Source organism: Perca flavescens, chromosome 2 (assembly GCF_004354835.1).
Source record: "Perca flavescens isolate YP-PL-M2 chromosome 2, PFLA_1.0, whole genome shotgun sequence".
Lineage (NCBI taxonomy): Eukaryota > Metazoa > Chordata > Actinopteri > Perciformes > Percidae > Perca > Perca flavescens.
Window position 1 is genome coordinate 67,501 of NC_041332.1, and position 16,228 is coordinate 83,728.

Genomic DNA, 16,228 nt, shown 5'->3' on the forward strand with positions numbered 1-16,228 from the left:
GCCTTGTCAGGGTTAATTAGTTTATTATATTATTAATAGGGTTGGGACCATCAGTTGTGTTGTGCAGAAGTCAGGTTGATACACAGCCGACAGCCCTATTGGACAACTGTTAGAATTCATATTATGGCAAGAACCAATCAGCTAAGTAAAGAGAAACGAGTGACCATCATTACTTTAACAAATGAAGGTCAGTCAGTCCGGAAAATTGCAAAAACTTTGAATGTGTCCCCAAGTGCAGTCGCAAAAACCATCAAACGCTACAACGAAACTGGCTCACATGAGGACCGCCCCAGGAAAGGAAGACCAAGAGTCACCTCTGCTGCTGAGGAGAAGTTCATCTGAGTCACCAGCCTCAGAAATCACAAGTTAACAGCAGCTCAGATTAGAGACCAGATGAATGGCACACAGAGTTCTAGCAGCAGACACAGCTCTAGAACAACTGTTAAGAGGAGACTGAATCAGGCCTTCATGGTCAAGTAGCTGCTAGGAAACTACTGCTAAGGAGAGGCAACAAGCAGAAGAGATTTGTTTGGGCCAAGAAACACAAGGAATGGACGTATCTTTGTGTGACGCAGAAAATGTGAACGGATGGCTTCTCCATGCCTGGTTCCCACCGTGAAGCATGGAGGAGGAGGTGTGATGGTGTGTGGGGGCTTTGCTGGTGACACTGTTGGGGATTTATTCAAAATTGAAGGCATACTGAACCAGCATGGCTACCACAGCATCCTGCAGCGACATGCCATCCCATCCGGTTTGCGCCAGATGACCTGGCCTCCACAGTCACCGGACATGAACCCAATCGAGATGGTTTGGGGTGAGCTGGACGGCAGAGTGAAGACAAAAGGGCAAACAAGTGCTAACATCTCTGGGAACTCCTTCAAGACTGTTGGAAAACCATTTCAGGTGACTACCTCTTGAAGCTCATCAAGAGAATGCCAAGAGTGTGCAACTAGAATATAAGACATATTTTCAGTTATTTCACACTTTTTTGTTAAGTACATAATTCCACATGTGTTCATTCATAGTTTTGATGCCTTCAGTGAGAATCTACAATGTAAATAGTCATGAAAATAAAAGGAAACGCATTGAATGAGAAGGTGTGTCCAAACTTTTGGCCTGTCCTGTATGTATGTATGTCTGTATGTCTGTATGTATGTCTGTATGTAGGTCTGTATGGTATGTATGTATGTATTTCTGTATGTATGTATGGTATGTATGTATGTATGTATGTCTGTATGTATGTATGGTATGTATGGTATGTATGGTATGTATGTATGTATGTATGTATTCAATTCAATTCAATTTTATTTATAGTATCAAATCATAACATAGGTTATCTCGAGACACTTTACAGATAGAGTAGGTCTAGACCACACTCTATAATTTACAAAGCCCCAACAATACCAGCAATTACAGTAATTCCCTCAAGAGCAAGCAGTGCGACAGTGGCGAGGAAAAACTCCCTCTTGGGAAGAAACCTGGGACAGACCCAGGCTCTTGGTAGGAGGTGTCTGACGGGCCGGTTGGGGGTGTGATGAACAGTGGCGATAATAGTCATATTAATAATGGAACAGTGACTGGATGTAGCAGGAAGCTGCAGGGTTCAGCAGGAAGTAGCAGGGTTCAGCAGGAAGCAGCAGGGTTCAGCAGGAAGCAGCAGGGTTCAGCAGGAAGCAGCAGGGTTCATCAGGAAGCAGCAGGGTTCAGCAGGAAGCAGCATGACATTGCAGGGCACCGCTGAGCTCAGCAGGGAGTGCAGCAGGACCACGGCGAGAGCTGGAACCAGGATCTTGGTGCCAACGTTCTCCAAGGAAATACGCTGGGGGAAAAAACATAAGGACTCCGCTAGGATTAATAACAAGCATTTCTGGGACGGGATACACACAAATAGTAATAGTAATATAATAGAAAGGGAGAGGAGAGAGCAGCTCAGTGTGTCAAAGGAAGGAAGTCCCCCGGCAGTCTAGAACTATGACAGCCTAACTATAACAGCGTAACTAAGAGAGACAGGGCATAAGGAGAGGAAGCTTTTTCGGGCTTAGAACTCTCCCCCTTCCGGATCGGGCTTGGCTGGCCTGCCTCCCTCTACTTTGTTATGTATTATTCATCTAACAATTATGAAGAGAAACAGGTGGGCCAGTTAGGTGGACACTGCAACTCCTCACTCCCTAACTATAAGCTTTATCAAATAGAAGAGTTTTAAGTTCATTCTTGAAAGCGATTACAGTTTCTGCCCCCCGAACCCAGATCGGGAGCTGGTTCCATAGGAGAGGAGCCTGATAACTGAAGGCTCTGGCTCCCATTCTACTTTTAGAGACTCTAGGTACCACCAGTAACTCTGCATTCTGGGAGCGCAGTGCTCTAGTGGGACAATAGTGTATTAGGAGCTCTTCTAGATATGATGGTGCTAGACCATTTAGAGCTTTGTAGGTCAAGAGAAGGATTTTAAACTCAATCCTGGATTCAACAGGAAGCCAGTGCAGAGAAGCTAATACAGGAGAAATATGATCTCTTTTCTTAGTTCTTGTGAGAACATGCGCTGCAGCATTCTGGATCAGCTGGAGAGTCTTAAGGGACTTATTTGAGCAACCTGACAGTAGGGAATTACAATAGTCCAGCCTAGACGTAACAAATGCATGGACTAGTTTTTCAGCGTCGTTTTGAGACAGGATATTCCTAATTTTGGCAATGTTACGAAGATGAAAAAAGGCTGTTCTTGAGGTTTGTTTTAGATTGGCATTAAAGGATATATCCTGATCAAAAATAACCCCTAGATTTCTGACAGTAGTGCTGGAGGCCAGGGCAATACCATCCAGAGTAGCTATGTATTTAGATAATGAGGTTCTGAGGTGTTTAGGTCCCAGTACAATAACTTTACAATAACAGTTTTGTTAGGGTTTAACATCAGAAAATTATAGGTCATCCAGGATTTTATATCTTTAATGCACGCTTGAAATTTAGCTAGCTGACTGGTTTCGTCTGGTTTGATTGACAAGTATAATTGGGTGTCATCCGCATAACAGTGAAAGTTAATTGAGTGTTTCCTAATAATATTGCCTAGAGGAAGCATATATAAGGAGAAAAGAATTGGTCCAAGCACTGAGCCTTGAGGAACCCCATGGCTAACTTTAGCGTACTTGGAGGGTTTATCATTAACATTAACAAATTGAGATCGATCAGAGAAATAGGACTTAAACCAGCTTAGAGCAATTCCTTTAATGCCAACTAAGTGTTCCAATCTCTGTAACAGGATTGAATGGTCAATAGTGTCAAATGCAGCACTAAGATCTAGTAGAACAAGAATGGAGACAAGTCCTTTGTCTGCAGCAGTTAAAAGGTCGTTAGTAATTTTCACCAGTGCCGTCTCTGTGCTATGATGCTTTCTAAATCCTGATTGAAAATCATCAAATAAACTATTGCTATGTAGAAAATCACATAACTGATTAGCAACCACCTTCGCAAGGATCTTGGATAGAAAGGGAAGGTTAGATATAGGTCTATAGTTTGCTAAGACCTCAGGATCGAGGGTGGGTTTTTTCAGAAGAGGTTTTATCACAGCTACTTTAAATGACTGCGGTACATAACCTGTTAATAAGGACATATTGATCATATCTAGTAATGAAGTGTTGCTTCTTCGGGTAATGCTTCTTTAAGTAGCCTCGTTGGGATGGGGTCTAAGAGACAGGTAGACGGCTTAGCTGAGGATATCTTTAACATTAATTGTTGAAGGTCTATAGGATAAAAGCAGTCTAAGTATATGTCGGGACTCGTCGTTCTTTCTAGCGACTCTGCGTTTAAAGGTGAACCGTTAGAAGTTGAGGGCAAAAGGTGATGAATTGTATCTCTAATTGTTGTAATTTTATCATTAAAGAAGCTCATGAAGTCATCACTACTCAGAGCTAGAGGAATAGATGGCTCAGTAGAGCTGTGACTATCTGTCAGCCTTGCTACAGTGCTGAAAAGAAACCTTGGGTTGTTCTTGTTTTCTTCTATTAGTGATGAGTAATAGTCTGATCTGGCCTTTCTTAGGGCCTTCCTATAGGTTTTGAGACTTTCTTGCCAATCCAAACGGGATTCTTTGACTTTTGTGGAACGCCACTTACATTCGAGGTTTCGCGAGATTTGTTTTAATTTGCGAGTTTGGGAGTTATACCAAGGTGCTAGTTTCCTTTGCTTCATCATCTTCTTTTTCAGGGGAGCAACGGAGTCTGGGACTGAGGTTAACATAGAGGTCCTCTGTTATGTTAAGGCATGACATAGAGTCGAATACTGTTGGAATATCTTCTTTAAATTTAGCTATAGCACTGTCAGATAGGCATCTGGTGTAGAAGCTTTTATCTAATTTAATATAGTCAGCTAGTAAGAATTTGAAAGTGATTAAAGAATGATCTGTTAATACCGAATTCTGCAGAAATATTATTAAATCCTCAATTTCGATACCATATGCCAGCACAAGGTCGAGGGTGTGGTTAAAACAGTGCGTCGCCTTGTGCACACACTGACTGAAACCGATTGAATCCAGTAATGAGTTGAAAGCAGTACTAAGGCTATCATTGTCAACATCCACATGGATATTAAAATCCCCTACAATAAGTACTTTGTCTGATTTAAGGACTAAACATGATAAAAACTCTGAGAATTCAGATAAAAATTCAGAATACGGACCTGGAGCCCTGTAAATAACAACGAATATAATTGGCTGTAATGTTTTCCATTTTGGATGTTGAAGATTAAGAGCAAGACTTTCAAAGGAGTTATAATTTAATTTAGGTTTAGGAGTAATTAACAGGCTTGCATCAAATATGGCTGCAACTCCCCCTCCTTGGCCTGAGCCTCTAGGAATTTGAGTGTTAATATGACTGGGAGGAGTGGCTTCATTTAGACTAACATAGTCTTCATGGCCCAGCCAGGTTTCAGTAAGACAAAATAAATCAATGTTATTATCTGATATCAAATCATTTACCAATACTGCTTTAGAAGACAGAGATCTAATATTTAATAGTCCACATCTAACTTTCTTATTTTGTTCTATCTTTGCAGTCATTTTAATTCCAATTAGGTTGTTAAGTATACCGCATCTTTTGTTTACCTTTGATTTAACCGATCTGAGTCGGGGAACAGACACCGTGCTTATTAGACTATGAGTGGGTGACTGCTCCAACGGAAGCACCGGGGGGCGCGTAGTACTGCACCCCTGATTACTAATATCAAACTTGGGTTGTCATGGTTTATGTCTGATAAACTCGGTCAGATTTTTTGATATGAGAGCGGCTCTGTCCCAGGTGGGAATGTATGGTATGTCTGTATGTATGTATGTATGTATGTATGGTATGTCTGTATGTATGTATGTCTGTATGTATGTATGGTATGTATGTCTGTATGTATGTATGGTATGTCTGTATGTATGTATGTATGGTATGTCTGTATGTATATATGTATGTATGTCTGTATGTATGTATGTATGTATGTATGTATATATGTATGTATGACTGTATGTATGTATGGTATGTATGTCTGTATGTATGTATGGTATGTATGTATGTATGTATGTATGGTATGTATGTATGGTATGTCTGTATGTATGTATGTATGGTATGTCTGTATGTATGAATGTATGTATGTATGTATGTATGTATGTATGGTATGTATATATGTATGTCTGTATGTATGTATGGTATGTATGTCTGTATGTATGTATGGTATGTATGTATGGTATGTCTGTATGTATGTATGTATGTATGTATTTATTTAATAAAAACATTTCTACCTGCCCCCTTCCCTCAGGCCCTGCCCTGTGGTGACGTTACTGCACTGGGAGGTTTTAAGTGCAGAGGAACTGGGCTGTGAACACACGGAGCAGCGGCAGCAGAAGAAGATGGAGGCCTCCAGCAGCAGCTCTTCCTCCAGCTCGTCTACCTCCATCAGAGACTTTACACACTCAGGTAACATGATGACATCACCCATCAGCTGACCACTGAGCTCAGCAGCTGATTGGCTGTTTGATCAACAGGCAGCCAGTTTGGTTATGTTTAGGCCCCAATACCACTAAGTTAAGAAAAATATGGTGGTTTGGGTTAACATTTTAGGTTACCAAGGTTACCGTGTGATGCGGAACGTGACGTAGCTGTGTTTGGTTCTATAAAGTTAAAATGAACTCTCTGTTTCCTTCGATGAACACGCTGCCTGTGAGAGTGAACTCAGCATTTGAGTTTGGTATTTGCTAATGAGGTCCACATGACTGAGATCTGAGTGTGGTGACGGGGATTATTCTGCTACAGACCGCCTATTGTTACCGGCCTCATTATGGGAGCATGACACTGTGTTTTAAAGGATTTTAATAAGTCTCTTTGTGTTTAACCCTGAATGTCACAGAGTTTATCTGCTGAAAGATGCTTTTTTTTGGTGAATCCAGTGTTTTGTTGGGATTTGTAAAAAGTGATATATGAATTATAATTCAGTGGCTGTGCTGCTCACATCAGACACAGTCCAACGTGTAAAGAAACAAAGAGTGAATTATTCTGACCCCAAAAGCCTAAACCTAGCAGAAGACATATTCAGCTTTATATCCTGAATTAAACCAGCGGTGTAGTCTACGTGATACGCAGCTATACACAGTATACCCACTAAGAAAGCTCCAGGATTTACATATACCCACTTAAAAATGCCCAATGATACGCACCAACATACTTTCCATTATATTTTTGATATATTTTGAATTGTCATCTGTTATTTTCTTCTTCTAATAAAGGGATTTCCACTGTAAAATGGTGCATTAAAGTGTATTAGAATACAGGAAATTAAGTTGTTGGTGCTCAAAACTTCCTTGGGGGAGGACAACCAGAAGTTAATTTACTGTGGAAAAGAAATGGTTCACGTTTGTTTAATATTTCCTGCAAAATTGAATTCCACTTCAGCGTGAGACTACAGTTAGCCTTCTCTAACACTATCAGTGTCCGGCTAGCGGCTAGCATTTAAATGGTTTCTTCACAATGTCTGAGTTGAAAACGCATCTTGTTGTCAAGTAAGGGCCTTTTCATGTTGTGCACTTCTTTATAAGATGCCCTGACAACTGGCATTTTAGCTAACTGGGAGCTCTGGACGTAGCTGCAGCAACTCCAGTTTCCTAGCACTTATTTTGCTCTTTTTTTCCCTATCGACAGTACTCAGAGATATATAGCGATCAAAATTCAAGTAAAACTCGGCCGGAATTCTCTTTTAAACCAAAGCTGTGTCTGATGAACATGTTAGTGTCTCTCTTTACTGGGTTAGGGGGCTGTCAAATCCTTCTATTTAGAGCTGCCGAAACAAGCGTCTTATTCCTCTAAAGCTCTAAAAGTATCTTCTTATGAGGCAGTTTTTTAGGTTTCTGTTGCTGTTTTTTAAGTTTTTGTAGCTTTTTAAAATGTCTTTGAACCAATAACAACCCCCCTCCCCCCCAGGCAGATAGGTTGGTGAGCCTGTGAGGCTTATAACTCACAGTTAGAGTTAGATGTTTTTATAATGCCTAAATGTTAATGAACTAATCAGAATAAATGAAAATATGAACGTCTCTCCAGCGCTGCAGCTCGTGCACTGGAAAGAACCAAAGAAGTCGGCAGCTGCGTTCGGAGTGTCGCTGCTGGTTCTGGTCTCTGTGGCGACGCTGTCCGTCATCAGCGTGGTGTCCTACCTGCTGCTCACTGTCCTCTGCATCACCATCACCTTCCGGTAGGAGTCAAATGGTCTGGCAGCAGCCAATCAGAGACTCAGAGACACACAGAGACACTCAGAGACAATCGGAGACACACAGAGACAATCAGAGACAATCGGAGACACACAGAGACAATCAGAGACAAACAGAGACAAATAGAGACACACAGAGACAAACAGAGACAATTGGAGATACACAGAGACAAACTGAGAACTCAGAGACACACAGAGACACACAGAGACACACAGAGAACTCAGAGACACACAGAGACAATCAGAGACAAACAGAGACAATCTGAGACACACAGAGACAAACAGAGACCTCAGAGACAAACAGAGACAATCTGAGACTATCAGAGACACAGAGAGACACAGAGAGACACACAGAGACAATCGGAGACACACAGACACTCAGAGACACAGAGAGACACAGAGACACTCAGAGACACTCAGAGACACACAGAGACACAGAGAGACACTCAGAGACACAGAGACACTCAGAGACACTCAGAGACACACAGAGACACAGAGAGACACAAAGACACACAGAGACACTCAGAGACACACCGAGACAATCAGAGACACAGAGACACTCAGAGACACTCAGAGACACTCAGAGATACACAGAGACACAGAGAGACACAGAGAGACACAGAGACACACAGAGACAATCGGAGGCACTCAGAGACACACAGACACTCAGAGACACACAGACACTCAGAGAGACACAGAGACATTAGAGACACACAGAGACAACAGAGACACTCAGAGAAAATCATAGACACACCGAGACACACAGACACAATCAGAGACAAGCGTCTTATTCCTCTAAAGCTCTAAAAGTATCTTCTTATGAGGCAGTTTTTTAAGTTTTTGTAGCTTTTTAAAATGTCACACAGAGACACATTGAGACACACAGAGACACAGAGAGACACAGAGACATTAGAGACACACAGAGACACACAGAGACACACAGAGACACTCAGAGACACACAGAGACATTCAGAGACACAGACACAGGGAGACACTCAGAGACACTCAGAGACACAGAGACACTCAGAGACACATATAGACACTCAGAGACACAGAGAGACACACATAGACACACAGAGACACTCAGAGACACTCAGAGACACTCAGGGACACTCAGAGACACACAGAGACACTCAGAGACACTCAGGGAAACTCAGAGACACAGGCATGGATGGTTTAAAGGCTTTTTAAAATACAAAGAAACAGAAAACACAAGCAGAGCACAAACTGGGAATTACAAACCAAGCATGGAAACAGGAAGTGATGTCATCCTAACAGCCCTCTGCTTCCTGTCTGTAGGGTTTATAAATCAGTGATCCAGGCGGTCCAGAAATCAGACCAAGGACATCCATTCAGGTAACAAGCGGCCAGTCCTCCGTCCCCTGTGTATATTGACCACGTTTCATTTAGGGGACCTTTGTGTTGTGTGTGTGTGAGAGACCTTTGTGTTGTGTGTGTGAGACTATTTATCAGAGCCACTGTCGCTGGCAATTAACAATGGAAGAGAGACAGACCATCATAACACTTATATATATATATATATATATATATATATATATATATATATATATATATATATACACACACTCTGTATATGTACCCAGGACTCTGATGGACAGGGACATCTCTGTATCCTCTGTATTTAACCCTGTATATAACCCAAACCCTGCATATATGTATATAACACTGTATATATGTATATAACACTGTATATAACCCTATATACACTACCGGTCAAAAGTTTTAGAACACCCCAATTTTCCCAATTTTTTATATTAACCCTATATATCAGTATTTCTCAAATGGGGGTACGTGTCCCCCTAGGGGTACTTTGGAGGACTGCAGGGGGTACGTGAGATATTTAACTAAATGTTTAATATTTAAAAGGCTGTTGTCCAGAACATTGTTCCTCTTTATGTAGAATTTTTTTTTCCTTCCAAAAATGTGACATTTTTGTCTCCTTCTTTGGACCTATTCTATCCTTCCTTCTACTGTCCTACTTTTTACAAGTTTCTCACTTTTTTCTTCTTATCTCACTGTTTTTTGAAGTTTTTGATACTATTTTGACCTATTCTTGCCTTACTTCCTTGATATTTTTCCAAGTTTTTGTCTTTTTTACAGTTTCTGTCTCCTTTTCTAATTATCATTTAAATGTTTGTTTCAGTTACAAGGCTGCTGTTTAGTAAATCTATCAGTGACAGCGCTGTATTGTTCCTCTTTATATACAATTTTTCTACCGAAAATGTTTAGCGCTGGTCAGGGGGTACTTTGCTTAAAGCGACGTTTGTTGAAATAGGGCTTATCACGATCCCCCCTAGCTGTAGATAGGTGGGCCAACGCATTTTTTGTGCATGCATTGTTTTAGTCCGGTGCAACACCGGCAGCGTCGCCGCTAGTTAGCTTAGCGTAGTGAATGGAATCCTATGTTGCCGGTTAGCATGTTGTGAGTAAAAGTGAGCCAACAAAAAAAACAACAACCTAATTACTTGCAGTGAGACAAAAAATGCATTGGCCCACCTATCTACAGCCAGGGAAGACCGTGATAAGCCCTATTTCAACAAAAGGTGCAATTTAAAGAAACAATTCAAAAGGGGAATATTAATGAAAAAAGTTTGAGAACCACTGTTATATATAACCCTGTATATATGTATATAACACTGTTTATATGTACAGTGGGAAAAACAAGTATTTAATACACTGCTGATTTTGCAGGTTTTCCTACTTACAAAGCATGTAGAGGTCTGTAATTTGTATCATACGTACACTTCAACTGTAAGAGACGGAATCTAAAACAAAAATCCAGAAAATCACATTGTATGATTTTTAAATAATTAATTTGCATTTTAATGCATGACATAAGTATTTGATCACCTATCAACCAGTAAGAATTCCGGCTCTCACAGAACTGTTAGTTTTTCTTTAAGAAGCCCTCATGTTCTCCACTCATTACCTGTATTAACTGCACCTGTTTGAACTTGTTACCTGTATAAAAGACACCCGTCTACACACTCAATCAAACAGACTCCAACCTTCCCACAATGACCAAGACCAGAGAGCTGTGTAAGGACGTCAGGGATTCAATTGTAGACCTGCACAAGGCTGGGATGGGCTACAGGACAATGGGCAAGCAGCTTGGTGAGAAGGCAACAACTGTTGGCGCAATTATTAGAAAATGGAAGAAGTTCAAGATGACGGTCAATCTCCCTCGGTCTGGGGCTCCATGCAAGATCTCACCTCGTGGGGCATCAATGATCATGAGGAAGGTGAGGGATCAGCCCAGAACTACACGGCAGGACCTGAGCTGGGACCACAGTCTCAAAGAAAACCATTAGTAAAACACTACGCCGTCATGGATTAAAATCCTGCAGCGCACGCAAGGTCCCCCTGCTCAAGCCAGCGCATGTCCAGGCCCGTCTGAAGTTTGCCAATGACCATCTGGATGATCCAGAGGAGGAATGGGAGAAGGTCATGTGGTCAGATGAGACAAAAATAGAGCTTTTTGGTCTAAACTCCACTCGCCGTGTTTGGAGGAAGAAGAAGGGATGAGTACAACCCCAAGAACACCATCCCAACCGTGAAGTATGGACTTTGAAACATCATTCTTAGGGGATGCTTTTCTGCAAAGGGGACAGGATGACTGGACCGTGTTGAGGGGAGGGTGGATGGGGCCATGTATCGAGAGATCTTGGCCAACAACCTCCTTCCCTCAGTAAGAGCATTGAAGATGGGTCGTGGCTGGTTCTTCCAGCATGACAACGACCCAAAACACACAGCCAGGGCAACTAAGGAGTGGCTCCATAAGAAGCATCTCAAGGTCCTGTTGTGGCCTAGCCAGTCTCCAGACCTGAACCCAATAAAAAAATCTTTGGAGGAAGCTGAAAATCTGTATCGCCCAGCGACAGCCCCGAAACCTGAAGGATCTGGAGAAGGTCTGTATGGAGGAGTGGGCCAAAAACCCTGCTGCAGTGTGTGCAAACCTGGTCAAGAACTACAGGAAATGTATGATCTCTGTAATTGCAAACAAAGGTTTCTATACCAAATATTAAGTTCTGCTTTTCTGATGTATCAAATACTTATGTTGTGCAATAAAATGCAAATTAATTACTTAAAAATCATACAATGTGATTTTCTGGATTTATGTTTTAGATTCCGTCACTCACAGTTGAAGAGTACCTATGATAAAAATTACAGACCTCTACATGCTTTGTAAGTGGGAAAACCTGCAAAATTGGCAGTGTATCAAATACTTGTTCCCCCACTGTATATAATGCTGTATATAACACTGTATATATGTATATAACCCTATATTTAACCCTTTATATGTCCCCAGGTCTCTGTTGGACAGGGACATCTCCGTGTCCCCAGAGGCCATCCGTCTGCTCGTTGATCGTTGTCTGGTCCTCCTGAATCATTTCACAGATACGATGAGGAAGCTGCTGCTGGTGGAAGACATGTTTGACTCTCTCAAGGTTTCACACACAAACTGTTAGCACACTGCTAATGCTAATGGTTCAAATGTTAGACTCAAAGATTCAAAAACCTTTATCAATACCACACAGGGACACACACACTGTCAGCAACGCTGTTAGAGGGAAATGTTCAAGACTCTAAAAATAAACAAGCAATAAACAAATATAAGTAAAAAGAATAGACAGTCAAATGTATTTACAGTATTGAAGTATTACACGCAGCTAATGCTATGTTTCAGCTGTATGTTATCTTCATGTTTCAGCTGTATGTGTTCATGTTTCAGCTGTATGTGTTCTTCATGTTTCAGCTGTAGCTGTATGTATTCTTCCTGTTTCAGCTGTATGTGTTCATGTTTCAGCTGTATGTATTCTTCATGTTTCAGCTGTATGTTTTCCTCATGTTTCAGCCGTGTGTTCTTCATGTTTCAGCTGTATGTCTTCTTCATCTTTCAGCTCTGAGTTCTTCATGTTTCAGCTGTATGTTTCTTCATGTTTCAGCTGTATGTGTTCTTCATCTTTCAGCTCTGTGTTCTTCATGTTTCAGCTGTATGTTTCTTCATGTTTCAGCTGTATGTGTTCATCTTTCAGCTGTATGTCTTCTTCATCTTTCAGCTGTATGTATTCTTCATGTTTCAGCTGTATGTATTCATGTTTCAGCTGTATGTCTTTTTCATGTTTAAGTTGTATGTCTTCTTCATCTTTCAGCTGTATGTATTCATGTTTCAGCTGTATGTGTTCTTCATGTTTCAGCTGTGTGTTCTTCATGTTTCAGCTGTATGTCTTCATGTTTCAGCTGTATGTCATGTTTCAGCTGTATGTGTTCTTCCTTTTTCAGCTGTATGTATTCTTCATGTTTCAGCTGTATGTGTTCTTCATGTTTCAGCTGTATGTGTTCTTCAACTTTCAGCTCTATGTATTATTGTTTCAGCTGTATGTCTTCATCTTTCAGCTGTATGTGTTCGTGTTTCAGTTGTATGTCTTCCTCATGTTTCAGCTGTATGTCTTCATCTTTCAGTTGTATGTCTTCTTCATGTTTCAGCTTGCTGCGGTCATGTGGATGATGACGTACGTCGGAGCAATCTTTAACGGAGTCTCCATCCTGATCCTAGGTGTGACTTCTTTTTCTCTGACTCATGGATTTAAGTCTGTAACCCAAACTGACTTCTTCTAACTAACTCTATGCCCATTCTCTTGTTTCCAGCGGACATTATTTTCTTCAGCACACCGCTCATCTACCAGAAGAAGAAGGTACGGCAGAATAATGCGGCAAACATTAACAATGTTTTTAAAAGAACTTCTGTCTGCTTTCTGTCAGCATCGTCTCCCAAAGCGTGCACCCATACTCATATATGCTAAAACAAGGAAGTAAATATATACTAATACCCATACCAATACTCATATATGTGTTTACTAAAACAAATGCTCAGATGATTCACTCATTCAAAATTCAGCTTCAGCCCAAACAGAATCTGCGTATTGTTTTTAAACAGTTTTCAGTGGTGATCCAGAATGAAAACCTACAGACTGTTTTTCTATTTGAAGTGGAGATGTATTAACATTCTGAGATTTATTTATAAACCTCTTAAAGCTCTTAAAGCTCCACCTGCATGAATTTGGAATCACACCGGAGGATATACTGGGCTGGCAAACACTGACACACATTTACATTCCTGAGATGGACAAAATATTGGAAACGCCTGTTCTGAATAACAGCTGAAAACCATGAGCCTCACAGTTAAGGCTGTTACACATCAGGGCCGGACGAATAAGTGACGCTAAAATGCAAAATAATTTCCTGCAAATATTTTGCATCAAACGTATTCACACTGGCAACGATGTGCATTTGCAACAGTTTTTAATAAAAGTTTTGGAGATTGGCAGCAGCTCACCTGCGGTGTTGGTGGGACAGTTTGAGGTTCTTCTGAAGAGAGAGTATGAGACGGGAAACGCTGCTGAAGATATCCAGTGATTGTTCAGCAGCTAGAGTCTGCAGTTTGGAGGTGTCCTGCCTTGTTTCCTTGGCTGCTGAGTTAGCTCCATAGCATATGTCTAAGGCCTATTTGTGTAGGAAAGGAAGGAGTGTCTCTGGTAAACGCTGCCTTTGTAATGTTGAAAAGAGTAATAAAGTTAGCTGTCTGTCCAGTTTGTGGTTCAGACAGCAGCCTCTGTGTTGTTATATCATGATCCTCATAGGTAAACAACGGGATTGGTTGATGTCTATTGGCGTCGCAAAAAGCTCAGAAAAATCAACCTTGTTTCAGAAAAAAATTACGTTGCGTTATCAGCACATAATATTTGTGTTCTGTGTGAAAGTACTCGTGACAAAAACAACAGTTCGGAAAAGATAATGCTGTGCAAATCAATCGCACAAAAACAAAATGTTCCTGCTGTGTAAAGGCCTTTAGATGGGCGTTCCTGATAAACTGTTGTGTTGTTCTCTTTCTTGAAGACATTTGACTAATTCTGTGAATGAAGTTATTATAACATTCAAATGTGTGTGTCTCTGTATGTGTCTGTGTGTGTGTTTAGACACAGATCGATCAGTACATTGACTTGATTCGGTCCAGAGTGGAGGAGACGCTGCAGAAGTAAGTTCTAATCAGATCTGCAGGCGATGGGGGTCTTACAGACAGGCGTAGCTGCTCCACCCTAACAGAGTGTGTGTGTGTGTGTTTCTGTTTGTCTCTGTGTGTGTATGTCGGTTTGTGTGTGTCTCTGTGTGTTTCTGTTTTTCTTTGTTTTTCTGTGTATGCCTGTATTTGTGTGTTTGTGTGCGTCGCTGTGTGTGTTTTTGTGTGTCTGTGTGTGTTTGTGTGTCTCTGTGTGTTTCTGTGTGTCGCTGTGTGTGTTTGTGTGTCTCTGTGTTTCTGTGTGTGTGTGTCTTTGTGTGTTGCAGGGTGCAGGACCGGTTACCTGGAGCTGTGAGAAGATCCAAAGCTGAGTGACCAGCTGACCCGCACACTGTGCTCTGATTGGTCTGTCTGTAAATGAATCAGCTGCTGACTGATAAGAAAACAAAAGTGAAGCTGGTTGTTTGTTTTATTCACTTTGTTTCTCGACATTAAAGAAGAGTTCACATATTACCCCCCCTCTCATGTCATATTGTCTCCTGTTCAAACTGAGAGTATTTTCTACAGTCTGACTTATTGAAATAAAAGACTTCAGTTTAATCTACAGGAGACACTCAAGATCTACAGGAATGCACTGACCACGGCATAGAAAATACAGACTGATGGCTGGGAAACAATACAGAGTTCAAACAGTTCTTCGTTCATGCAAATGTGTCATGGTGCTGTTTCTTTCTGCTGTTTGGTGGGTTTTCCTGTTTCTCTCCCTGGCAGTCTGTGGCTGGCTGGCGGAGCTGGGACTGTGTAACGAGGCACACCTGATATTCATCTCGTTATCTCTCTGATAAAGCCTGGTCCAGACTCCACTCCCGTATCACATTGTTCTGTTGCAGTCGATAGAGTTCAGTGGCTCTTTGTGCTTGTGTTTTCTACTTTTTGTTTATGTATTTTTGGATTTCTGGACTAAGAGTTGTTCAAGCCTGCACTCTTCTACGATTTATTAATGTTACTAGGACAATGCACATTTCTGTAAATGCACCAGTTAGCCAGAAGACTAATTTTCAACTGTAGCCCTAGTTACCCAGCATGCATGCCTTTATAGTGGGAGGAAACCAGAGCAGCTGAAGGGAACCCATGCAAACATGGGAAGAACATGTAAACTACACACAGAAAGGCGCTGCCTGGACTGGCGATCGAACTCTGCAGCGCCAACTTGCTGTGAGGCCAAAGTGCTAACCACTGAGCCACCATGCCACTATGTCTCCAGTGTTCCCCAGCTCTCAGCCTGAGTGAGTCTTCTGGTTGGACCATTATCTCCTCCTGCTACATCAGACAGACTTCATTACCTCCAAGTACTTCCAGCCGATTCCCCAGAACCCTTTGACTACGTTTGTTAGAGCCCAGAACACACAGCCGAGCAAAGCCTCACCCTCTCATTAATGATTAATGATCTGATCACATTGATCTGCT

The 16,228-nt window shown here is 41.5% G+C and overlaps 1 protein-coding gene across 1 annotated transcript; it reads left to right on the forward strand.

The window, feature by feature from the left end:
- The first annotated feature begins 5,801 nt into the window (after positions 1-5,801).
- On the forward strand, positions 5,802-15,174 carry LOC114569787 (reticulon-3). Its single transcript, XM_028599853.1, has 8 exons — positions 5,802-5,942; positions 7,557-7,707; positions 9,022-9,078; positions 12,053-12,191; positions 13,231-13,300; positions 13,393-13,439; positions 14,721-14,779; positions 15,088-15,174. The coding sequence occupies exons 1-8, from the start codon at positions 5,876-5,878 to the stop codon at positions 15,134-15,136; spliced, it is 639 nt and encodes a 212-aa protein (XP_028455654.1). The 5' UTR covers positions 5,802-5,875; the 3' UTR covers positions 15,137-15,174.
- Positions 15,175-16,228: the final 1,054 nt, after the last annotated feature.

Coding starts and splice junctions, on each gene's coding strand:
- LOC114569787 (XM_028599853.1), top strand. CDS start 5,876: ATGGAGGCCTCCAGCAGCAGCTCTTCCTCCAGCTCGTCTACCTCCATC. Junction 5,943..7,556: donor CAGAGACTTTACACACTCAG/GTAACATGATGA, acceptor ACGTCTCTCCAG/CGCTGCAGCTCGTGCACTGG. Junction 12,192..13,230: donor ACATGTTTGACTCTCTCAAG/GTTTCACACACA, acceptor TTCATGTTTCAG/CTTGCTGCGGTCATGTGGAT.